This window comes from Chiloscyllium punctatum, chromosome 45 (assembly GCF_047496795.1).
Source record: "Chiloscyllium punctatum isolate Juve2018m chromosome 45, sChiPun1.3, whole genome shotgun sequence".
Classification (NCBI taxonomy): Eukaryota; Metazoa; Chordata; class Chondrichthyes; order Orectolobiformes; family Hemiscylliidae; genus Chiloscyllium; species Chiloscyllium punctatum.
The window spans coordinates 20,804,422-20,830,685 of record NC_092783.1 but is presented as its reverse complement, the minus strand read 5'-3'; the positions used below and the strand labels follow the sequence as shown (position 1 = coordinate 20,830,685).

Sequence of the window (26,264 nt, the reverse complement as noted above, 5' to 3'; positions counted from 1 at the left end):
CAGTCTGTCTTTCATATCTATTTTCAAATGTAAATTGATCTTCACATAACTTACAACCCACTGTCTTCTCATCTTAATGCTTCCGCCAAGGAACAGGTGTTAGAGTAAAAATGTGTTGCATTTTAAGGACTTAGCAATATGCACAAATTTAGGGTGTGCACTTGCTTTGTTCTGTATGGTAAACCAGTCAACTCCATTCTAAACAGAATCTATTGTATAAATTGTTAGATTCAACACTCCCTAGTAGTCCAGAGTAAATATCTCCCATTTTTAAAATAAAAACACGGGGTGATCAATGAAGCTTGTTTGCCTTTTATTGTCACTGCAATTACATGGCACAATGCTAATCAAACTGTTGATTAATTTTGCAACTGATCTCTATTAGTTAATCTACTGATGCAGACAAGACACAAGGAATACCCCAGGAGTGCAGAGCTTTGAGAACCATATGTCCAAAGTCACCTGTTTCTTCCAAGGAAATCACAAATCATGCAAATGCTAAATGTTATTTTCAACATGAGCTTGGTACTGAACTCATACTAAGCGAGTACTCTCATGTAATAATAATTACATGCTTGAGAAACATTAGTTACTTAACTCATTGAACAGTATTTTCTTGGTCTGCACTATATAGGATCCCTCTCAAATAACCTTTAAAAATAAATTCTAAGACACAATTAGTATTGGTCTATTAGCTTGAAATCAGTAGAGTTTCCAAAAAGATGCAACAGGAAGAATAGAACTGAAGCAAATAAATTACCTCAATGGCAGTGAATGATAACTGAACTACATTTTCATCCACAACAACATTTTTGTGCATGCATTTATTAAATTAAAATGAAATAAAATCAGAATATGTTGGATCTTACTGAGCCAAGTACTTTCTTTTAAATTCACTCTCAGGAAGTGGCCCATCCAAAATTCACCAACAAGGCCAACCAGCATTTACTGTCTGAATTTACCTAACTAGATGGGGGTGAACTATCTTCCTGAACTACAGTGGCTTGGATGTTGAAGATGTGGTCCGTAACATTGTTGAGCAAGATTACTTTTCATTTTAACAGGCAGAATAATCACTCGCAAACCTGGGACATTTCAAGACATTTTTTGGTTTTAAATTAAAGCATGTTTCAGGTAAAGCAAGATACAATGCATTCCACTCATCTGCTTGACATCCCTTCCTTAATCATTTACCCAGTGCAAGAATTTTGATTTAAATCTTCACTGAATATCTGTATGCTCTTCAATGTTTCTGCACTTTTAGAAGTTATTTGCCTCCGTGTTCATAACCTAAACTTACAATACTGCAGTCAAATCCACATGGTTGTATTATCAGGTCATAATTCTTATTATGCTTTTGTAGGTTCTTTACTTTCTCAGTCACATTACTCGTAATCGGTATCTTTTCATCAAGCTTTTTTCTAGAGCTATATTAATGATACCATCATTTACAATCTGATCACTGATAAAAACTGGATGATATAAATCAGCCACAAGGAACCAATTTGCCTATAAATAGGAGACCAATGAATTGCCACAACATTTTATTTTGGGGAATTAATGTTTTCTACAACAACTCTGAAACATGTAAAATTGTTTTGTTTCTTATTCTGATACACATAATCTGTTAATACGGTTACCTTCAGCTACACAGATGCAAATAGTCAATTGTGCAATTACATCTTTTCAGTCTTCAAGAATTGAAACAAGTATAAAGCAGTACATCTTCTGGCTGTAAGAATTATGGGATCCAAACTAATTTTTGGATCCAAACAGTGGATCCAAATCAACTGTTTCAGTTTATATTGAAGTTGAATGGTCAGATTGGAATGCACCTCTGGCATGAGTGAGGCAGATTTAATCTTCAACTTCAAGATGGAATTAGATAGGTATGCAAAGAAAAATTACAGGGCTACAGAGAAAAGGGAAAGATGGTGATAGAGCTAGTAAAATAGTCTTTGCAGCAAGACGGCATGAAGGTAATAGGCCAAAAGACTTCTGTTGTACTGTAATAAAAAAGTTAAGGTTGCCATAATGCCAGAGGACTACAAGACTGCTCTCTCATTAGAGAGAGAAACGTGTTGGTGGATTAATTGGAAGGTCACCACACCTCATATGAGTAGGAGAGTCCATCACAGTTGGTGCAGGAATTGAATCCACACCGTTAGTTTCACAAATCAGCAGCGCAGCTAACTGAACTAACGAACATCCTTTTGTACTGTAAAATGTATGACTAGGTGGTCAATATCATCCTGACAATCACTTTTCGGTACAGTCGACATTGAAGTTTAGCATAAGCAAGCGGAAGATCTCCAACTCAAGTGATTTTGCTCCTTTAACTTGCGTCTAACAATACTGTTGTTCAATCTCTGTTAGGCTGAGAACTCCAAATAAGCAGAACCGAAATACATAAGAATCCGAGGTAATAGTAAAATGAACGGAAAACAAAAAGAAGCGATTCCTCAGCTCAACCAGCTTTTTATAATGTACACAAAGTCAATAAAAAACAGAAAGACATTAAAGTGGGGGGGGGGGCACAAATACACAAAAGTAACAGAATTGATCGTAATAGCTTACATCCCTGTAAATTACAGTTGAAGTAATAAACCAACTGTAATCGACAACCTTCAAAATAGTATCACTTTATTCTGTCATAAGCGTTCAAATATCCAACAGCAGTAGTAAGCTCTTCTATTCTACCTGTACTTTCAGGGAGATGGCAGGAACCTCACTTCCAACAGGACAATATGCGATGTTTTAGTTATGCTGTGGGATATTTACTATATCAAAAACGCACACACTCCTCAGTGAAATTATTACTTTCTGAACACAGGCTCCAACAACATCTCAGCAAACCACCATTTTGAGGCTATAAACAAGCTGCAGGTGTTGCATGCCGGTATTTGTAGTTCTCCGCGCTGCTCCCTTTCAGTCTGTCCATAAGGACGCAAAACACACGAAAACTACAATATCGCTGAAGGCTCACGCACCCACGCTATCACTCTGCGTTCCTTTAACCTCGCCTCCGCGGCTTACAGACTACATCCCCCAACAGCCCACGCGCGTCTAAGCGCGTGCGCTCTCGTTTTTAACGGCGTCCCTGGCGGCCTGCGCATCAGGTGCAGTTGGCGTGGTGTACCCTGGGAGTCGTAGTCTTCTATCCCCCAGCGCCTCCTATCCCCTGAACGTCCTAGCCGCGGGGCCGTGGACTGCAATCCCCGGCCTGCCTTGCGACGGCCGGGCAGCCATGGCGGCGGGCTGTTTTGCGGAATTGCAGGACCCCCCCTCTGGCGGGTAATTGCTCGGCTGCTCGGTTTTCATTGTCTGTGAGGGAAGAGGGAGAGAGACAGAGAGAGAGAGAGAGAGAGAAAAAAAAGAAAAAAAAAATTTGAAAAAAATTAAAATTCGAATCGTTTTCTTTCGGAAAAAAATCTATAAATTTGACAAAAAAAAAAGAACCGGAGCCGATGGAGAGAAACGAGCCGAACTCATGCCAAAACCCCCGGCCCTTTGAGAGAAAAAAAGCAGGCGAGAGACGGTGATGAGGAGATTAAAATCTCACCTCCCCCCTCACAGGCTGGCAGGATTGTTATAGGAGAGCGGCGGAAAAAAATATATATAACACCCTCCCCGGGCTAGTGAGCGGCACCGAGCGAGTACCGGGGGCTTTGATCTCGGCGAAGCCTCCTCCTCCTCCTCCTCCTCCTCCTCCTGCTGCTGCTGCTGCCGCCTTTCCCCCACCCCCCCCCCCACCACCAAAGCTCCGCTTTAATTCCCGTCGCGGCCGGCGATGGCTCGGGCTCCGGCGCCCGACTCTCCGGAGATGGGAAAGGAGAGACTGTAGAGAGAGAGAATATATATCTATCTATCTATATTATATATCTATATCTATAAAAAATAAGGATTGATTTATCTCGGGAGCTCTCCCTGACCTTTTTTTTTATTTATTTGGGGAGTTTTTTTTTCCCTGTGAAAGATTATTATGGCTAAAACTCCGAGTAAAAGCGGCGGTTTGAGGACTGGCAGGAGTTTCCTGGATGAGCTGCGGCACTTTCACAGGAGTAAAGGGTAAAAAAAAATATTTCGGCAGAAAATAAATACAACTTTTAATCAGCGGAGGGGGTGGGGGGTGGAATACAGACACGAATTAACCGTTTAACAGTTGTAGGAGGGAAAGGGTAAGGTGTGTGGTGGTTTTATTCAGGGGCCTTCAAAGGCTTTCTCTTGTCACTCGGTTACCAGAACAGTGAGCAAAGGCGACAGGCGCCGTGAATTAATTTATTGTGAAGGATGAAATATGTTCACTTTGAAAAAGTTTTTGTATAAATAGCGAAAGGAAGTTGAGCAGCAGAGGGGCTTGAACATTAACTGGCTGCCTTTCTCGTCGTCTTTTACCACCATGTGCCAGCAGTAATTCTTGGCAAAAAAAAGTATTCTTGTCTAATTTTCATCTTCACATTTTTTTTTAAAAAACACATAATTGGAATTGCATTATTCTTGCATTCTATTGCTCAGTTGCTGTAATTATCTGTCAGGTTGAGTGGGGAGGGGGCTTATCCATCGCAATGTGTGGGAAGAAAGTAGAACTTTAAATATACTCTTCCATTTATCTCGATTTTTAAAATCATTTCAGTTGTTTCACCTTGAATTCAGAGCGGCTTAAAATTATCATTTTGGGGGTGAGTAAATTTAACACCAGCATTAATTAGCTTGGAGAATATATCATTCAATATTTGCAACAATTAAATAAAACATTTTATAACACATTTTCCCAAACTTTCAGTGGGGCATTCCTTTGTGTTTTAAGGTGCAAGTGCCCTTTTTAACAATTACTTAAAATTACCTTTTAAAAATGTGGAGCTGAGACTTATTTTTAATGTTTTTAGGACATCCTTTAGAAAGATCCCAATAATCGGAGGGAGAGAGTTGGATTTGAGTGCTTTATACAGCAGAGTCACCTCACTCGGGGGATTCGCCAAGGTAACAATTATACAATAATAAAAATGTTAGATAATGATGCCGTTTCTAAATTAAGGGCTATAGTTGATGTCCCATTAATTGAGATTTAACCCTTTTTGAACACATTTCATGTGTACGCTTTATTTACTGTTGGCACTATTTTTATTTGCTTTAAGGCAGATAAAATATTGGTTGGTATGAGTTGCTTAAATTTGTTTTTAGAAACCATTTCCACTGTTGACAGAAACTCAATTTGGGAACCTGTGGGTCTCAAACGGCTGCAGATGGGGACTTGCATATATGGCTGGAGAAGGGGACTCGCATTTAGCTAATATTTTCAGTTTTAACAAACTTGTAGATCCTTAATAATTAGTGTTTTTATATAGTTATCTAAATATATGGAAAATAAAACTTAGTTATGAATAGTTATTTTAAAGTCTGGTTTCCAATTAGGTTTCAATGAATTTGACGTAATCCATACAAAATATGTTAAACAAAAATTAAAAATAAAATTGCTAAACATTACCTTAAGAAAACCAGCGGTTGGGGGTTTTTTGGAAGGTATTTCATGTGATTGTTTAAGAGATTATCCTTTTTGCGAAACGGAACGGCTCGTGTGAGCCCTTTAAGGCCTGTGTCTCCCAGTGTAGAGTGAGGGAGCGAGTGAATGAAACTGAAAATTAGCGACTCTGTAACATCAATAATGTGAGCGAGACGTACAGCAGTGCAGTGACGATCGTTAAGAGTCTACAATCCAACCGTCTGCTGTAGTTGAACTGTTCTTAAAGGGTATAGATTGCGGGTGTTTGTTTAATAAAAAAAAGGTTGTTAGGCTTCAAGCCCAGCTAGGCCTTGTGGAGGCCTCAATCAACATAAATTGAAATCAGAACCTGCAAAAAGCATTTGAGACTGTTAAACGGAATTTTCTCTGAACTTTAGAGTTTGATTAGTAAATTTTATAGATTGGATGTTAAATGTTTAGACTACTGAAAATTGGATAACATAATGTTTTTCATATTGTTTGTTGAAATGAACAGATTATCTGTGTTTACCCCTATATACTATGGCATAGGGGCATCGAAAATGTAGTCTGTTTGAAACTCAAGTTATCATAAAATTGAGTGACTTCACTCTTCCTCTTTTTCCCCCCCTCCCCCCCGAACAAAATCTTGCATCAAACTTGGGGATGGAGGGGGGTGGGTGGTGGGAGAAAGGAATATATTCTGAAAAAGGGAAATTTAATGATTTAATTGGCTGAGGTGAGAATTTAGCATTCACTTGAACAAACTAAAATTACTTTTCTTAGCTTGCGGCTTCTTTTACATCAGTTGTAATGATAGCTGCAGTTGTAACTTCCATGCAAGAGATTATTTTTTGTCTTGAATTTGCTATAATATTGTACAGTAAGTTAATGAAGGATTTAAGGTCTTTAAGCGATAAGATGTATTGAGGGATTTTAGTGCAAAGGAAAGAACTTTAAATTTGAGGATGTTGGTCAACTGGCATGAACATGTTGAATAAGTGGGGTTTAATGCACGTCGTGATTTGTCCTGCTGAATTTTTGTTGAGCCCAAGTTTATGCCAGGTAGAGGGCACGGGAGCATTGAGTCTAGAGCATTGAGCATAGTTGAGTCTGGAGATAATCAATAATAGTAGCTTGCATTTATAAAATGCCTTTAACATTGTCCCTTAACGAATTTGGGCAGTCACATGAGGGATATTGGGTAGACGAACTTTTAATGCAAATCTTAAGAGTAAGAAGTTTGGGGTCTTAACTGAAAGCATGGACAGCACATTAAAGTACGGGTACAGTTTTTTTTTCAGTAGAAGATGGGCTGAGTAGAGCAGATAGACAAGGCATAGGATGCTAAGATTGCAGATACTTTAGCCTGAGATTGTTGATAGGGTTGAAATCTCGTGAAAGAATTGAGTTTGTGAAGTCAATGGCTTTTGTCTTTATGATATTTAATTGGAGGAAATTGTTGCTCATCCACAATTGGATGTTGGGCAAATCAGTTGACAGCACAGGCTGGATGTTGGCTGAATCAAGAGAATTAATGGTGAGGAAGAACCGAGTGTCATCAGCCTGTCCTCCTGTCTTGGGGTCATTTTAATGTGGAGAATGTTGTAGGTCTAGGACATATCCTTGGGAAACTTCAGAGGCGATGGTGCCAACACATTATTAATGCATCTACATAGATGGAACAGAAGCAACATATTCAAACTAGAAAAAAAGTACCTTTCAAAGGAAATGCTTGATTTTATATATGGTTTTTTTGGTAGGCAAAACTATTAATAACTGGAATATGGTTTGAAATGCTAAATTTGTATGTCAATCTGGAGCTATGTATTAGACAGTGAAAGAGGTTGGCCAGTCAGTCGCCATAAAGTATACAACTTGTGCATTTTCTAGAAGCTTTTCCTGTACTCCATTTTGTTCCATTGTTTTGAGAGCCTGTTTTGGTCATTTTAGATTTATTTTGTCATTTTTGGCCTGTTCCATAGTGCATATCTAAATGGGAAATGAGAGTTCAATTCAATTTTATGGTGGTGGTACAGAATTGACTAACTGTTGTATTTTTATTGGTATGAAGGTAAGAATACATGATCACGATTGGGTAGAAGCAATGTGTTAACTGTATTAATGTGGGGCCCTGTTGGGTTGGCTATCATCAACCTGTTTTTCAATTCGAGGAAAAAAAAATGCCCTTTTTTGGGCAACTTTCCAATTGCCTTTGTTCACATTCCCAGTTTAAATTTCTAAATGCATGTAGGAACATCCAAGCTCTCATTTAAAATTTCTGTACGTTTGAGAGCATTTTGAAAAATGATTCCCTTTTCTGTTGCCAGACGATGCTTACTGGCTCTCTGTCATGTTGGCTTAGATATTGGCAGCCCTCAGTCAGTTTACGTTACTAGCTACTTTTTAAGGGCAATCTGCATTAAGAGTGCATGAAAAATGGGTCTAGGCCTAACTTTGTCCTCATTTGCTGTCTGCACAGGCATATTTCCCAGTAATGCAACTATGCTGTAATCAGATTTTTGTTCCTCATCCCATCAGTTGTGATCCACTGTGTTCTCATCAGCTAAGCTAGCACAAGACAAAAATTATGGTGCTGGAAAAGCACAGCAAGTGAGGCAATATCCAAGGAGCAGGAGATCCCTGATGAAGGGCTAATGCCTGAAATGTCAACTCTCCTGCTCCTTGGATGTTGCCTCAACTGTGTTTTCCAGCGCCACGCTTTTTGACTTTGACTGCCCAGCATCTGCAGTCCTCACTCTATCCTAAGGTAGCCCAAGGCTGAGTGTGGCCTCTAATGTTCATTATTCTCCTAGATAAACTTACCAGTCAGGTTACTGGGCAAGACAACTTGTCAGCAACTTTTACTAATTGTTTTGAGGTGGTGACATTCCATGTGGATCATTCGTGCTGTGTTTTGTATTGAAACTTCCCAAAAAATGTTTGACTTTGTTCCACATTGACTTGTAGATTATTTGAGTGCAGCAGATTCAAGAGGTTACTTATCCTTTGTGATTTTAATTCCATCTCAATACTTCAGCCTTTTAATTTTTCAGGTTCAGTCTTCCTATTGCTCCTTAATCTCTCTATGACCACTCCTTTGGCCTTAGTATCTTGTGATTGCAAATCTGATTGTGCCATCACTGGTAAGGACATCTGAGCTTTGGGTATCAATCTCTATCTGCTTCCTCTTTCCAAGGCTCGTCACCCCAGTCCCACTAAGTTTTTTTTGCTTTCCAGCCCCCCTCCTCTGACTATAACTAATCTGCCTGCAAGTAAGTTACATGTGCACTTCAGTTTTATTTCTGCAGTTGCTGACTTGATCGTTCACATCTTCACCTCCATGCTTGATGTCATGGTCTCCATTAAAAGCATTGCTATCTCTCTCTAATCCATTAACTCAAAGCATTGTCTATACAGTTGACAATTCATTCTCAGATCTGGCTGGACCACGGAAACTGTCGTTTGAATATCTGTCAAAACAACATCCTAGATCATTCAGGAATGCAAAGGTTTCCCCCTGACATCTCCACTGTACAGAATCCTAAATCCCTATCCCTGCTTCCTATATTCACAATCTCTAAGAAGTGGGAAGAATTTGTGAGCTACTTTGTTGCTAAATGAAGGCCAACTCTTTCCATTTCCTCCACTTTAAGTCAGCAGACAAAAGGTTTTCTAAGGCTTTCATTGCCATATTTTAATCATCTTTCTGTAGTTTCTCTCCTTTGTCACATCAAAGTTCATCTTACTCATAAGTGTGATCACTTGTTCCCTTGATTCTATACCCATTAATTTGATAACTGCTCAACTTCCACCCCTCATCCCAATCTTTGCCGATTACTATTTGTTCTCTTTTTTCACTTGCTGTCCTTCTCTCCTTTAAATTTGCTAACATCTCTCTCCAAAAAAAAAACAGTCAACCTTTTTATTGCTATTAAACCTTTCCCATCAATTCTCCTCTTAAGTTTAAGACAAGCATTAGAAGGCTGTGTCCCTGGTAAATGACAGCTTTGCTAATGGAAGAATTCTTTTTCTACCCACCCCTCATGACCTTTATCCAATCCACTCAGGCCATCACTGCTCAAACCAAAACAGCCCCAGCTTCTCCAGTTTTTCCTAATAGCTCAGACCTGCAGCCTAGATTGAATCCTGGTAAATCTCCTCTGCAACCTCTTTAGTGCAATCACATCCTTTCTATAATATGGTAACTAGAACACTGCAGTATTCCAGTTCTTTACTCAGTCAAGTTCTCTCCAGTCAAATAGTCTTTTCTACCTACAGGGATCTGTGTGTATGTGCACCAAATATTCCTGTGATTTCTAGATTGAATTCTAAACATATGAGGATTTAACATAAGAGGTACAGTTAGTAAGTTTACAGATGACACCAAAATTGGAGGTATAGTGGACAGCGAAGAGGGTTATGTCTGATTACAACAGGATCTGGACCAGATGGGCCAATGCGCTGAGAAATGGCAGATGTAGTTTAATTTGGATAACTGCAAGCTGCTGATTTTGGGAAAGCAAATCTTAGCAGGACTTGTACACTTAATGGTAAGGAGTGTTGCTGAACAAAGGGACCTGGGAGTGCAGGTTCATAGCTCCTTGAAAGTGGAGTGGCAGGTAGATAGGATAGTGAAGAAGGCGTTTGGTATGCTTTCCTTTATTGGTCAGAGTAGTGAGTACAGGAGTTGGGAGGTCATGTCGTGGCTGTACAGGACATTAGTTAGGCCACTGTTGGTCTATTGTGTGCAGTTCTGGTCTCCTTCCTATCGGAAAGATGTTGTGAAACTTGAAAGGATTCAGAAAAGATTTACAAGGATGTTGGAAGATTTGAGCTACAAGGAGAGGCTGGACAGACTGGAGATGTTTTCCCTGGAGCGTTGGAGGCTGAGGGGTGACCTAACAGGGGTCAACAAAATTATGAGGGGCATGGATAGGATAAATAGACAGTCTTTTCACTGGGGTCAGGGAGTCCAGAACTAGAGGGCATAGGTTTAGGGTGAGAGGGGAAAGATATAAAAGAGACCTAAGGGGCAACCTTTTCATGCAGAGGGTGGTACGTGTATGGAATGAGCTGCCAGAGGATGTGGTGGAGGCTGGTACAACTGCAACATTTAAGAGGCATTTTGGTTGGGTATATGAATAGGAAGGGTTTGGAGGGATATGGGCCGGGTGGTGGCAGGTGGGACTAGATTGGGTTGGGATATCTGGTCGGCATGTATGGGCTGGACCGCAGGGTCTTTTTCCATGCTGTACATCTATGACTCTGGGATTATGCTCGATGGAGTTTAGAAGAGTGGGGGAGGGGTGACCTGATTGAAACTTACACATTACCGAACGGAGTGGACTTTGGGAAAATGTTTCCCTTGGCAGGAGAGAAGACAGCCCAAGGGCACAGCCTTAGAGTAAGGAGAAGTCCCTTTAGAATGGAGAAACTTCTTAAGGTAGAGAATGGTGAATCTGTGGGAATCATTTCCCGCAGAAGGCTGTGGAAGCCACGTCGTTGAGTATATTTAAAATGGAGATAGATAAGTTCTTGATTGCTAAGGGATTTAAAGGCTCTGGGGAAAAGTGGGAAAACGCATTTGAAATACCTATCAGTCATGATTAAATGGAGGAGCAGACTCGATGAGCTGAATGGCCAAATTTCTGCTCCTATGTCTTATGGTTTATAACTCCATTTGCTCTCGCTCTGCCTATCTGACCAGTCTGTTGGTATCTACTTGCAGATTACAATTCCCCTTCTCACCAATTACCATCCTACCAATTTGTCCTCCACAAACTTCTTGATCATATCCCCCACTTTAATTCTAAGTCATTGATGTTCACCACAAACAGGAAGCGCCTTAGGACTGACCACTACTGAACATGCATCAACAACAATGTTTTTTGAGGGAAGGCTTCAGGAGTCTTTGAAACACTTCCTTTTTCTTTATTCATTGAGTGCCTTTGTTATGCTGGACAAAGATGACTGACTTTAGCAATTGGAACTCAGGCACTCAAAGCAGATGACCAACCCAGCAGAGTTAGTTTTGGATGATCATGGCCTTGAAGTTGTTGCTGTTGGCTGCTTCAAGTACATTGATGCTAATCCTCATGTCTGACCAGCTATTGCAGAGAATCCATCTCAAACAGAATTGGTGGTACTTCTCAACGGCCCTGAGATGGGGTCTGTAGGTAGAGCAAATTTCAGAGTAATTCAGAAGGGTGATTGCTTTATAAATCAGGATCTTGGGATCAGCATAGATGTCATGATTATCAAAGACTCACCTTTAGGCATCTGAAAGTGGTACTTGCAGATTGATGTTTAATCTTGTGTCAGTGTCAGTTTTAGTTGAGAGAAAGCTTTCCAGTTACGGAAAATGGGGGAATTTCTCCATTAATGTTAATGGAAGGATGGATCAGAACCTGACCTGGGACAGATTTTTAAAGGATTTGAGTCGAGTTGAGGCTGAAAGCAATTCTTCAAGATGCTTAAGTGAAGACATTAACTGGTTCCTTTCCAACAGTTGTATTGAAGTGCACCAACAAGGATAGTTGTATTTTTGTTAGGAATGTTGGTGAGTATGTGTACAGGGTGGAGCTGCCTTTTGCCGCCTCTCTGGCATCAAGGGTTTGAGCATAGGCACTCATGACTGTTGCCTGTCGGTTCTTGGCAAACTATAGAAGAAGCATCATGAGATAATCATTGATGCTAACAGGGAGCTTTAAGAGTTGGTTTTCAAGTCCATTCTTGATGACAAATCCAATTCCATGCACCCTATGTTCATCTTTGGGTTTTCCTCTCCAGAAGAGTTCAGAAAAGATTTACAAGGATGTTGTCAGGGTTGGGGGTTTGAGCTCTTGGGAAAGGCTGAATAGGTCTGGGCTATTTTCCCTAGAGCATCAGAGACTGAGGGGTGTCCTGAGAGGTTTATAAAATCATGAGGGGCTTGGATTGGGTGAATAGAAAGGTCTTTTTCCTGGAGTGGGGGAGTCCAGAACTAGAAGGCATAGGTTTAAGATGAGAGGGGAAAGATTTAAAAGGGACCTATGGAGTATCTTTTTCATGCAGAGGATGATGTGTGTATGGAATGAGTTGCCAGAGGAAGTGGTGGAGACTGGTACAATTACAACATTTAAAAAGCACCTGGATGGGTACATATTAGAAAGGGTTTAGAGGGATATGGGCCAAGCGCTAACAAATGACTAGATTAATTTAGGATATCTGGTTGGCATGGGCGAGTTGGACAGAGAGTCTGTTTCTGTGCTGTGCATCTCTGTGACTGTAAAGTGTCACCACTACCACCTCCTTTCAACTTGCCTTTGCCTTCTGTTCAAGTCTTCTGGAGAGTAGCGATATCCATGTTGAAGTGCTTGAGTTCACTGACAACAAAGGCAGCTCTTCATTCTGGATGATTGTTTTGCTTGTTATCCACGTGGGTTTGTACATTTCAAATTCTGAGTTTGCATTTGACTTTGGTTTACCAGACCACAGAGAAATGACCTGGCTGGATACTGTTTTCCAGCCTCGTTGATTTGATTTGTTATTGTCACATGTATTGAGATACAGCGGAAAATATTGTTTTACATGCTATCCAGACAAATCCTACTCAACATACCTAAGTACATAGGTATGCCAGGGTATTAGAACAGAATGCAGAATATGGTGCGACAGTGAAAGTGCAGAGAAAGCTCAACTCTAATATGAGAGGTCTGTTTGTAAGTCTGGTAATAGTGGGCAAGAAGGTTTTGTTAAGTGTTAGTGTTTTCTGCACCCCCTTTGTAGCTGGATCCTTGACTTCCCGACCGCAGACTGCATTTGGTAAGGATTGTCTTGCTATAATCCTCAAAACTGGTGCTCAGCAAGGCTGTGTACTCAGCCCCTTATAAACTCATGACTGTGTGGCCAAATTAAACTCTAACTTCATGACAAATTTTGCTAATGCTACCACTGTAGTGGGCCAGAGTACAGGAACGCGATAGACAGCTTAATGGCATGGTATAAAGATGACAATGTCTCCCTCAATGTCAGCAGAATGAAGGAGCTGGTTATCAACATCAGGGAGTGGAGTGGCACTTGACTGTATCAATAGTGCTGAGGTGGAGGTGGTTGAGACTTTCAAATTTCTTGAATAATATCACGCACAATCTATGCATCGACATCAATGTTACAGTTAAGAAAGCACACCAATACCTCTAATTTCTCGGAAGGCTAATTAAAATTGGAGGTGTAGTGGACAGCAAAGAAGGCTCCTCATAGTATAATGAGATCCTGATCAGATGGGCTAAGGAATGGAAGATGGAGTTTAATTTACATAAATGTGAGGTGCTAAAGTTTGGAAAGGCATCAGGGCAGGGACTTACACTTAATGGTAAGATCCTGGGGAGCAAAGAGTGTGAGTTCATAGTTCCTTGAAAGTGGAGTTGCAGTTAGATAGGATAATGAAGAAGGCGTTTCGTATGCTTTTGGTCAGAGCTTTGAATATAGGGGTTGGGAGGTCATGTTGCGGCTGTACAGGACATTGGTTAGGCCACTTTTCGAATATTGTGTACAGTTCGGGCCTCCCTCCTATGGGAAGGATGTTGTGATACTTGAAATGGTTCAGAAAAGATTTACAAGGATGTTGCTGGGTTTGGCGGGTTTGAGCTGCTTCAGGACATTATTTAAACAAGCCACAACACATTGCAGCACCCAGGAAGCACAAGATGCTGAAGAAAAACACCACTGCAAAGTACTCAAGAACAATGGGTGCCAAATAAGCACAGTCTGCCCATTTTTCTACAACAAACCTAAGCAAGAAGACACAACATGCCCAGCGACTCAAGTCATACTAGCATATATTAAAGTGATCTCGGATGATGACCAAACTATTCGGCCCCTTGACATCATGTTAGCCCACAAACCTACCAACATTCTGAAGCAACTCTTGATGAATCTGAAGGACCTGGTACCAATAACCAGCAGAACTAATGTCATATGCCAAATATTCTGCAAGCATTGCAACAAACATTACACTGGACAGATTGGCAGGAAACTAGTCACCAGGATAAATGAGCACTAGCAAGCCTCCAAAAGACACAACCAACTATCACTAGTATCCTGACACACAGACAACGAGGGGCACCAATTTGACTACGGCAATACATCCATCCTGGGACAAGCTAAACAAAGACGTGTGTGGAAATTCCTAGAGGCCTGGCATTCAAACCGACTCTCCATCAACAAACACATCGAATTGGACCCTATTTACCAACCTCTCTGAAAAAGAGCCGTAAATGATATCCCCCGCCACAACAGACCAAGTTGCAAATAGAAATCAGGACAGTGCATCAACACTTCAACGGAGGCTCACTGATGTTACCTAGCACGGTGATGAGACATCTGAGAACAAATCTTCCAGCTCAGTGAGTAAATGTATAAGTATAGAAAGCATCATAGCTTGGTATGGAAACTAATGTGCCCAGGACCACAAAAATTTAGTGAGTAATGAATGCAGCCCAGCCCATCACACAAACCAGCCTGCCTTCCATCAACTCATTCTATATTTCCTGCTGCCTTGCGAAAGCAGCCAAAGTAATCAAAGAATTCACCAACCCTGGTTATCTCTCTTCCACCCTCTTCCATCAGTGCAGAACAGACTTTGTTTTCTCATTGTGGTATAGGTAGAGTAGATTCTTGAGAGGGCTGTTCAGTTGGGAAGAAAGATGCTGAAAATCTCTTGTTCCTATTCTAAGAACAAAATGATTGAGCCATACTCCTCTACCTGTGTGCCAGTCTGGAGCAAGAGACTTCTAGATCTCTCATTCTTCCCCTATTATCTCTTAGCAATTTGTTGGCAGAGTTTGTGTTGTGTGAGGGGAGAGTTTAGATTACAGTATGGAAACAGGCCCTTCAGGCCAACAAGTCCACACCGACCCTCCGAAGAGTAACCCACCCAGACCCATTCCCCTACCCTGTATTTACTCCTGACTAATGCACCGAACATGATGGCCAATTTACATGGCCAGTTCACCTGACCCCCACATCTTTGGACTGTGGGAGGAAACCGGAGCACCTGGAGGAAACCTGCGCAGACACTGGGAGAATGTGCAAACTCCACACAGTCAGTCAGTCAGTCAGCTAAGGCTGGAATCGAACCCGGGTCCCTACGCTGTGAGGCAGCAGTGCTAACCACTGATCCATCATGCTAATAATTCCTCTAGTAGATGCTTTGTGCAGGATATCTTGTTACGTGTGAATGTCGTCGAATGTCAGACGCACTGTCCTTGACAGAAGGCAGATCCTGTTCCTGGGGGTTTCTCTATTGTTGTGGCCTTCATCATCTTCTGTTACAGCCATTGATATCACAGAAGTATCCTCTGCATGGATTGCTGCCGAGGACTTGTTTTGGATTTGTGTTGTCTGCTTCCTCCCCTCTGACCTCCCTGCCAGGAGTTGCAAGCTCCTGACTGCATCACTCTTGGGATCAATGGAACACTCCAATCTCTCCACTGCAGTAAGGATGATAATCCATAGAAAGGTCAGTGGGCAGGTACAGAAAGTCATTAGAAAAGCTCAATCTTATCACCTTAAGATACAAATTGTTGAATCATTAAGTTATTAAAGGATAGAAAAACAGCTCGCAGACAAACTTTACCAGAGTGAGGGGAAGTTTCGAGTGGGGTGATGACTCAGAAATTGAAATCATCACTGATGTAAATTAGAAAAAGGAACAATGGTTTGGATTCAGAAGCTATAATTCAGTCAAACTAAAAGAAACTGCTTGAAATGTACATGAGTGGGACAAGGTAAAAGTGGATAACAAGTGGAAAATGAAAATGTATTGTCACAGTGGCACAGTGCCTCACAGTGCTAGGAACCTGGGTTTGACTCCAGTTTTGGATGACTGTCAGAGTAGAATTTCTATGTTTCTCCATGTCTGTGAGTTTCTGCCTGGTGCTCTTGATTTCTTCCCTTAGTCCAAAGATGTGTGCGTTAGGTGGATTGACAATGCTAAATTACCCCGTAGTGTCCAGGGATGTGCAGTTTAAGTGGATTAACCTGGTAAATACTGGTTGTTCTGCTGTAACGTGCATTCCACTAGTGCGAATTAGCAAAAACGTGATTGACGAATTGTAGACGTTGTTTGGATGGTGCAAACCTTCTGCTGAAGGGATATAGCAATTTTCTATTAGTGATCTTCTACAGTGCAGTTTTCTATAGCAGGTTTCCATACGCGATTTTCTATAGCATGAGGTTGCAGAGGAATGCAACAGTCGCATTACAGCAGAACAGCCTGTACAAGGTTGTGCAGATAGGGTGGTTGGGGTGCTGTTTGGAGGGTTGGTGCAGACTCTTTCTGCACTATTGCAATTCTATGATTCTGTTCCTATTTTTCACTTAACCAGGTATATTACAGAGGAATTAATAGCAGAATCCTACCTCATGAATGCATCAATTTAAAGCTTTAAAAAAATTGCAAAAACTAGGGTTCATGGGAGACTCAATGTTTCTCAGCAGCAACTGGGCTGGTTTTGTTATCACAACAAATCAAATAAAGTCGTGGAATACAAGTTGTGCTCAAGCAACATAACGCTCTGCTCATTTCACACCTTTAATAATGTGTCCAGTTCTGGATATTGATTAAAGGAGAAAAGTACCCACACATTGTTTTCACCTCTTAGATATGTGAGGAAACACTGAAGAAACTGATGTTTTGTGTTAAGATAAGGTGACTGGTCATAGTCATAAAGCGCAGAAATAGACCCTTCAGTCCAAACCGTCCATGCTGAACATAATCCTAAACTAAGCTAGTCCCACCTGCCTGCTCCTGGCCCATATCGCTCCAAACCTTTTCTATTCATGTACTTATCCAAATGTCTTTTAAACATTTATAATTGTATCCACCACTTCCTCGGAAGTTCGTTCCATCTGTGAATCACTGTGTAAAAAAAAAGAAAATGCTCATATTTTTAAAAAATCTTTCTCCTCTCTCCTTTAAAAATGTGCTCCTTCATCTTGAAATCCCCCATTCTCAGGAAAAGACAGCTATCATTAACACTATCTATACCCCTCATTACCTTTTAAATTTCTATGAGGTTGTGCCTCAACCTCCTATGCTCCAATGAGGAAAAAACAGTCCCAGCTTATCCAGCCTTTGTTTATAACTCAAACCTTCCATAGCCGGCAAGATCCTGGTAAATCTCTACTGTACCGTCTCCAGCTTGATAATATCTTTCCTATAACTGGGTGACCAAAACTGAATGCAGTATTCCAGAAGAAGCTTCACCAGTGTCCTCTACAAAACTCCTGTGCTCACAGGTCTGTGCAATGAACACAAGCATTCCAAATGCCTTTATAACCATCCTGCCGAAATGTGATACAAACTTCAAAGAATTATATACTTGCAGCCCAGGTCCCTCTGTTCTACAGCACTATCCAAGTTTGTTTGTTGAACCAAAATGCAATTCCTCACTTTTATCCAGTTTGGACACCTGCCATTTTTCAGCCCATTTGATTAAGATCCCTTGTTATTTTAGAACTGATACTAACAAGTTTAATCTTTACAGAAACAGTTATAACATTGAAATAGACCTCTCAGGTACACAAATGAATGCACAACTCTGGGGAATTATTAAAGAAACAGTTGGGTACTATATTGGGTGGGACTATACAATATTTCTAGATAAGAACCTTCGATTGAATGGCTATGCTCAACTAATTTGTGAATTTGTGAGGGTATGTAGAAGATGATATAGGGAAATGTGAAAGAGAGCTTTGAGGTAGAAGAGACCTTGTATGTTATACATAGGCATTGCTTCTAAGTTAAAGTATGGCAAGTCACCAAACTTATTTTCAATGTGTGAGTAAATTAAATGGATATTAGCGAAAAGTTGTTTATTCAAAGAAGCCTAAATATTTGAAATCTTTGGAGGCAGAAGGATCCAGCAAGAATTTAGGATGGGTTGTTGAGTACTGAAGAGTTGAGCTTCGGTTGACAATTTGCTGTTTATTCTCTTTGACTTGGGTTTATGTAGTAGCTACTAATCTCCTTTGGGACCTCACAATAAACCAGACAGTATATCCTTTACACAGCAGCAACATGCCGTGTGTGATATTTTAAAATATACTGACCCTGTACTGCTGTATTGTGTCCCTGTGCTTTTTGAAACAACTAAACATTTTAAATGATTTCTGAAATGAAAAGAAATTCCACTGGTACACTTTTGGCTCCGTAGTTTTATTTTTGGCATGACTTATATTTGCAAGTGATACATCAAATGTGATAATCTTATTTCGGACATTGTAAACCATAGTCAATAAAAGACGTTAGATGATGAAAAGTATAAAAAATACTGGGCAATATGGGGCTGCACTGGAGTTTGGGTATGAAGTGTGTGTTTTACTCATGCTGGAATTGGAAATGTTGCTATTACAAGGTTAAATGGTATGAGATGTAGGAGCAAGCAACAGGCTAAAAGAATGCATGAACAATGGAGAGCAAATAGGAGTTTGAGAAATATTTTAAATCTCTGGCATCTCAGCTTTGAAGATTTTATGAGACAGGTTGAGGCAGTCTCACCAATCGTGTCCTTGCCAGTCAATATATTCAACCTGAAATCCTATTCATACACTTGGTTTCAGCCTGCAGTTAGTTATCTTCAGTTAAGGTGTAATGCAGTTAAGGTGAGGTTTTTTTTTGCTGTCTTTTAAGGCAGTTAGTTCTCTACCCAACTCTGCGTAATAACAGTAGTTCCTTATCTTTTCCCCCAAATACCCCTACACCATTCTAATTTTGATATCTCTGCTAAGATAAAAGGTTGTCCCCACTTATTTTGTCTAGGCCCTTCATGATTTTATGTACCTTGGTTAAATCCCTGTTCACATGCCTTTGTTCCAAGGAAAATGAATGAAATCTTGCCTTGTAGTGAAAAATATTCTGGATTTGTTAACATCTTAGTAAGGCTCCTCTGCATCCTGTCCAGAGTAATGGCATCTTTCCTATAATGCAATGATCAGGACTGCTTACAGTACCAATCTGTGGTCTACCTAGTGTCGTTTACAGTTCTAGCATAACTTGACTGCTAATTATTTGTCTCAACAAAAGAAAGAGGAAAGCCTTTCATAAAAAACAGGAACATGCATAGATTGTTCAGTTCCATGAGCATGCTCTGCCATTCAGTAAGATCACGACTAGTCTGACTCTCATCGTGTCTACTTTGCTGTTCTATCCCATTACCCTTGATTCCGTACGATCAAGAATCTGCCTATCTCAGCCTTCTGTATATCCAAGAACACTCTCTACAGTTCTCTGCGGCAAGGAGTTCCAAAGGCACTCAACACTCGGAAGAAATTCCTCGTCATCTCAGTCTTCAATTGATGCCCCTTCATTGAGTAAAATCCCAACCTGTTTTAATCTTTGCTCATAAGACAATCCCTCTATCCTGGGGTTCGGCCTAATGAACCGCTTCTGAGATACCTCCAAAGAAATAATACTTTTTTCTTAAACAAGGACTTTTACTACTTCTGTCCAGTGGCATTGAATGCTCTATAATAAAGAAGCATGTTGCTCTTTTGCATGTAAAGACTATTATTTTGCAGTAAGGCAATTTGTCTTAACTGCCCCCTGTGGTAACAGATACTACATTCTTGCTACTAATTAAGGTAAAAGTTGAATTATTTTAGGTTACCAAAATGAATCTAGATAGTTTGGGAATTAAATTTATTTCTTAAAGTTTAATTTTCAGATGATATTGTGGCTAAAAGTTCGCTTTACTTATTATCATATTAAGCGTGATCAGTTTATAGTTTGACTGTAGTTAGTTAGTTGATCAAGTTGCTGCTTTTGTCATCTTGTTCTCCTTCCTGTTAGCAATACGGGCTGGCATGGATCATTCTTGTGACCCAGGTTTTATACGTTCAGTGAAATATAGTAAATTTTTTTTTTGAAAAGTGATTTGTGTTCATCAGTGGATACACGTCATCTATCCACTTTGAAAGACTGGTCACTTTCTCCACCTATGGTATTCTTTGTAATTTTGCCACCATCGTTTGGAATCCCTTTGCGTATCTTGCGAGAATATAAAGAAGACAGAGGGTAGTTGTGCGGGGTTGTTTTCTGACCGGAGGTCTGTGACCGGTGGGTGGAAATGTCAAATACTCAAGAGTATAGGTTTACGGTGAGAGGGGAAAATTTTAAAGGAAATGTACGAGGCAAATTTTTTGCAGAGGGTGGTAGATGCCTGAAATGTGTGCCGAGGATTGTGGTAGAAGCAGAGGTGATAGCCATGTTTAAGAGGTGATTACACAGACGCATTTGTTTAAGTTCTTTGAAGTGACCAAGAAGGTTGATGAGGGCAGGGCAGTAGACATAGTCTTTATGGAACCTAGTATGGCCTTTGATAAGATTCCACATGGTAGGCTGCTCTGGACAGTTAGATTGCGTGGAATCTGGGGTCCTAGCAAATTGGATACAAAATTGGCTTGATGGTAGGAAGCTAAGAGTAATAGTCGAAGGATGCATGTCATCTGGAGGCCTGTGACTAGTGAAATGTCTCTGGTCAGTGCTGGGCCCATTGCTGTTGGTTATCTATATCATAGATTTGGATGAGAATGTACAAGGCATGATTTAGTAAGTTTGTTGATGACACTAAAATAAGTGGTATCATGGACTGAGGAAGGTTTTCAGAAATTGCAGCAGGACCTTGATCAGAAGGGGAAGTCGTCCGAGAAATAGCAAATGGAGTTTGCATTTTGGAAAGTCAAATCAAGGTAGGAGTTTCATGGTGAATGGTAGGGCCTTAAGGAGTGTAGTAGAACAGAGGGACCTTGGAATTCAGGTACACAGTTCTGTGAAATTGGAGTCATAGACAGGGTAGTGAAGGTTTTTGGCAGACTGACCTTGATCAGTCAGGGCACTGAGCATGGAAGATGAGAAGTTATGCTGTAGTTGTACAGGACATTGATAAGGCTGAACCTGGGAGTATTGTGTTCAGTTTGGTCACCTTGTTATAGGAAGAATATTTTTAAACTGGAAAGAGTGCAGAAGGAATTTACAAAAATGTTGCCTGGACTCAATGGTCGGAGTTATGGAGAGACATTGGACAAGCTAAATGTTTTTTTTTTCTTTTAGAGCATAGGTTACTGAGGTGGACTTTATAAAGGTATATATGATCTTGAGATACATGGATAGGGTGAATGCACTCAGTCTTTTTCCCAGGGTTGGGGAATCAAGCACGAGAGGTCATCAGTTCAAAGTTGGAGGGGAAATAATAAAAGGGGACCCGAGGGGCAGCATTTTTACAGAGGGTGGTATGCATATGGAATGAGCTGCCAGTAGAAGTGGTTGAGGCGGGTGTGTTTAACATTTAAAAGGCATTTGTACAAATACACGGATAGGAAAGGGTTAGAAGGATATGGGTCAAGTGCTGGGAAATGGAGTTACTAGGGGTGGGCATTTTGATTGGCATGGACCACTTTGGGCCAAAAGGCCATCTTTGACTGTATGACATGAAAAGGTAGGGAATAGAGGGATAGGAACCATGTGCAGGCAGATGGAATTGGTTTAGAATGGCATCATGGTGAACACAAACATGATTGGTTAAAGGGCTTGTTCTGTACTGTTCTATATTCTATGTTCTTTCCATGTGCTTTGGTAGAAATCCACTTGGCTCATTATTATTGCATTGCTGTCAACAACCCTGTTTGCTCCCCTCTCATACTTAATCATGTTCATCAGACATGATTTTCATTTGACAAATTTGTGTAGACTTGCTAGATGAAGATTGATAAATACTTCAGAATTGATTCCAATTATAATTGGATTATCCCATTTTGCTTAAACTTTAATCTGTTATGGTCCTCCACTCCTCTCAAACTACTAAAGCCATGGAGGTGTGAAATATGATGGCTAGAGTCTTAGCAGTTACTTCCCTCTTTAAAAAATGCGATATATTTCATTTGTGATTTGTCAGTTCTCAAAGATGCAAAACTACTTCTCAAATTTTTTTTATTGCTATTCAATATTTCATTCTCTTCCTTCTCAAATTCAGCATCATTATTGGCATACTCTCTTCTGTGGAGACAATGGCAAAAAGTATTGATTTGAGAATTAAGTCCTCCCAATACACTCCCCTCCATCCTCCATTTCACCTGTCATGTTGACTTTACAATTTCCAATAATCCCGTATTTATTCTCTCATTTTTTTATGTACTCTACTTATAAAGTGTCATAGGACTTTCCTTGATTCCATGCCTTGGCTTTGCGTTCCTGATTTCCCTTTTAGTATCACCTACATTTTCTGTATTTCAAACTTTCTTCAATAGAAAGGCTCACTGTCTGGTAGAAACATTCCTGTTATTGCCGGATCTTGATTTAGCTTATTTTGAACAATTAATGGTAACATTATTTTCATTAATCTTGAGTTTTTTAGGTTCATTTTCTGAAATGAAAATCAGCTGGAGGTTGTGGTTTTTGCAGTAGTTGAAAGCAGTCGAAGGGAAACATTGTTGGAGCAAAATAAGAACATTGGCAAATTAATCTGAGAAGTGTGTGAAACTTGGAATTGAAATGGAGTCTGGGGTTGGTAATGAATGGTGGTACCTTGTCGAATTGGACAGCAAGAGGCATGAAAGGAAAAGTGAGGACATTGAGGGTCAGTGCATAATAGTGGGAAATCTTAGTATTTGAATGGAACTCTGGAGGTGAGGTTCTGATTATGGGTGAGATGGACATTGAGTATTAATTGTGATCAAAATAGTCTTAGTGAAAATTTTCTCAAACTGCTGCCCTGCCGAAGCTCATTCCCTGAATATAAAATATTCCACGTGTCTGCATAATTGGGCAATGTTTTAGCCATCGTATTTTTGCAGAAGTGTTTTACTTAATTACTCAACAATGTAATATTTTGAGTGCAACTTGATTTAATAAAACAAAAATGAGCTTTATCGCTAATTGACATTTTAAATTGGAGTAATCTGTCTTTAAACAACTGGAAATAACTTTCAGAATATTCATAAAACACAAATACAGAATATTTTTTAATAATTTGGCAGTTCCTTAATAAATTAAGGACTTTGTAACATTTCTGACTATCTTGGTACTCAAAAGGGCCTCAATTTCTGAACCTCTTTACAACAAATGCAGTTAGTAGGAGCACTCAATGATTTATTTGATCTATGTTGTGGCAAAAAAAAGTTTGGAGAATCAAACTTTTAGCATAATTTTTCTTGAACGAATGCAAAAAACCTAGAGAAACTCCACTTCTATTGGATGTAATTTGCCCTAAGAGTTGCACAATCTTTCCATTTGATTTGGATGATTTTGATAAATTTAAACTCAAACAGTGCAGCCTAGTAGAAACTCCAAGTGTTTGACTGAACAACATCAGGGGGAGTATGGATGTATCAAGAATTAGGAGTCAAAATTGACGCTAAATGAATAAATTAAATAAGCTGTGATAATTTAGTTGGAATCATGGAAGGGATTAAAGACTGAGGTCAGCATGGGAATGAAGAAGGAAATTAACTGGCAATTTTCATGTTTGGGAACACTTTTAACCGGAACAGAGGTATTAAGTTCATATTGGTCTCCTCAATGTAAAGGAGATATTTTAAATGCCAAAAATAGCGGAACGTGATGTAGCAAGTGCAGGGACAAGTTGAGGTGAGGATAGGAATGACCTTACCATTGTTGTGGGAGACCTGACATGGAAAATTGTAGTTGTTATCTGTGGATCTGTTATCAGGGGTGAGGGGAAAAATAAACTTGCTTGAAGTAAACTTGTATCAAAAAGATGTAGTATGGGAATTGGTATTGTCATCATGGATAAAAATGAAATGGGGGAAAGTGATGGAATCTTTTGCAGCCAAAAAGGTAAAAAGAAGAGGATCCAAATAACTTGGAATCACTGAGCATTTGAATACTTTTTTTGTAAATATATTTATTAGCAAATTTTTTTAACTTTACAAACATATAAAATTATTGAAAAATACAATCAATAACAAATATCAGTATAATAAAAAGAAAACAAAACACAAACACAAATTACAATACAACTACTGTCTATTAACTACTAAACTACCCTATAATACAAAACAAACCCTAACACTGTAAAGCAACACCAATAAATAAATAGCTAATAGATTTTAAAAAAAGCACAAAAAAAACACAGAATACAGCACAGCTATGCTTGGCGCAAAGCTCCCAAACAAAGGAACAGTAGCATTGTGTATATACCCGTATTAACTCAGGAGACCCCCTCCAGGGCCCAGGGCTTGACAAACCTAACCATCCTGGTTAAACAAACACCCTAGTTACAATAATTGACAAATCTATATCCAGATAACTCAAGTAGAGCTGCCATGTCTTATAAAAATGGTCTGTTGTTTTAAAAAAAAGTCCAAGGGAACGTGCTCCATAATTAATTTTTGCCATCCCAGCAAGCCCAGTGGGTTCTCAGACACCCAGTTCATCAGAATATTCTTTTGTGCACAGTATACATATAAATGAATATTAAATAGTTTCTTCCCATGCTTGTCTAAAGATGGTAAATTCGGTAGACCTAAGAGGAGACATATTGGGTCTACTTTGACTTCGGTCCTCAATACCTTCTCTATTTCTCCCGCCACAGCGCTCCAATAAACACAGAGCCTGTGGCATGTCCAGAAGCAATGGGTAAGAGTACCTACACTTATTTTACATTTGAGGCACACTGAAGATGCCCCTTTTTTTTTAAATTTCGCCAGGTGAACCCTGGACAGAACTTTTAACTACATAGCACATGTCCTATTACAGATTGAGATCTTTCGAGCATTCTCCCATATGTTCTCTCATGTTTCAGAAGAGAGCTCCACTCCTAGCTGTTGCTCTCAGACCTTACATAACCGGTTAATATCCTGCCAGGCCCTGCCAACCAGCAGGCAATAGAAGACACTAACTGAAAGGGTGCTTGTGGATTGTAGCAACAAGCTCTCTGTATCGGACTTTATATGGCTTAGTGAGAAGCATAGTCGTCTTCTGGATGAAATCCCTAACCTGAAAAAAAACAAAAGATCTCTGCTTCAACCCATATTTGCGGCTCAGTTGCACAAAAGACGTCATAACCTCCCCCTCAAACAAGTCTCCCAAACTAGAAACTCTTCTTGTTGCCCATAGTTTGAACCCTGAGTCCATCATCCCTGGTCGGAACCCTGGCATGGCAACTATAGGCGTAAGTGGCAAAGTCTTGGATAAACAACCCTCACTCTGACGCATCGCCCTCCATGCCTTGACTGTACTAATGACAGTGGGGTTCCAGCAGTGGTCCATAACTGTCCTCATCTTATCCATGAACAACAGATTAATAGGAGGGCGCTTTGCCTGGGAGGCCTCAATATCCAGCCATATTGAGTTTGGATTGTTACCTACCCAATCACAGACAAAGGACAGCAGGGAACTCAATTGATACCTCCTGATGTCTGGGAAATCAACTCCTCCCCCTCCTTGAGGCAACTCAATTTAATAAGTTTGATGAGAGGCTGCCCACGATACCAGACAAAGGAACCAAACCATCCCATAAGCTTCCGCAGCGTTGACCTGGGAAACATTATGGGGAGCATATGCATGGGATAAAGCAAACGAGGAAGAACTTTCATCTTAATGAGAGATATGCAGCCCAGCCATGAAATTGGAAGAGCCTTCCATCTCTGGGTACCTCGCCTAATATTGTCGAGCAAGTCAGCAAAGTTAGTCCAAAATAACAGATCAAACTTGGGGGTAATAAAAATGCCTAGATATCGGAATCCTGCCCGTGACCACTTAAAAGGGAACGTAGGGCCACCT

General features: G+C 40.1%; 1 protein-coding gene and 1 long non-coding RNA gene across 2 annotated transcripts in view; one reads left to right on the top strand and one right to left on the bottom strand.

The window, feature by feature from the left end:
• Positions 1–300: 300 nt before the first annotated feature.
• LOC140467210 (uncharacterized) lies at positions 301–3,705 on the bottom strand. The gene is made up of 2 exons (XR_011955361.1): positions 3,563–3,705; positions 301–3,324 (listed from the first exon to the last, which is right to left on the bottom strand). It is a non-coding gene; the product is annotated as an uncharacterized lncRNA (long non-coding RNA).
• Positions 3,706–3,714: 9 nt separating this feature from the next.
• The window catches only part of LOC140467209 (AT-rich interactive domain-containing protein 2-like), a 257,492-nt gene continuing 234,942 nt past the window's right edge, over positions 3,715–26,264 (top strand). Inside the window, exons 1-2 of the mRNA XM_072563419.1 lie at positions 3,715–4,068; positions 4,887–4,980. Of these exons, the coding sequence (XP_072419520.1) occupies positions 3,983–4,068; positions 4,887–4,980 (180 nt within the window). The 5' untranslated portion in view covers positions 3,715–3,982. The remainder of the gene's footprint in view (positions 4,069–4,886; positions 4,981–26,264) is intronic.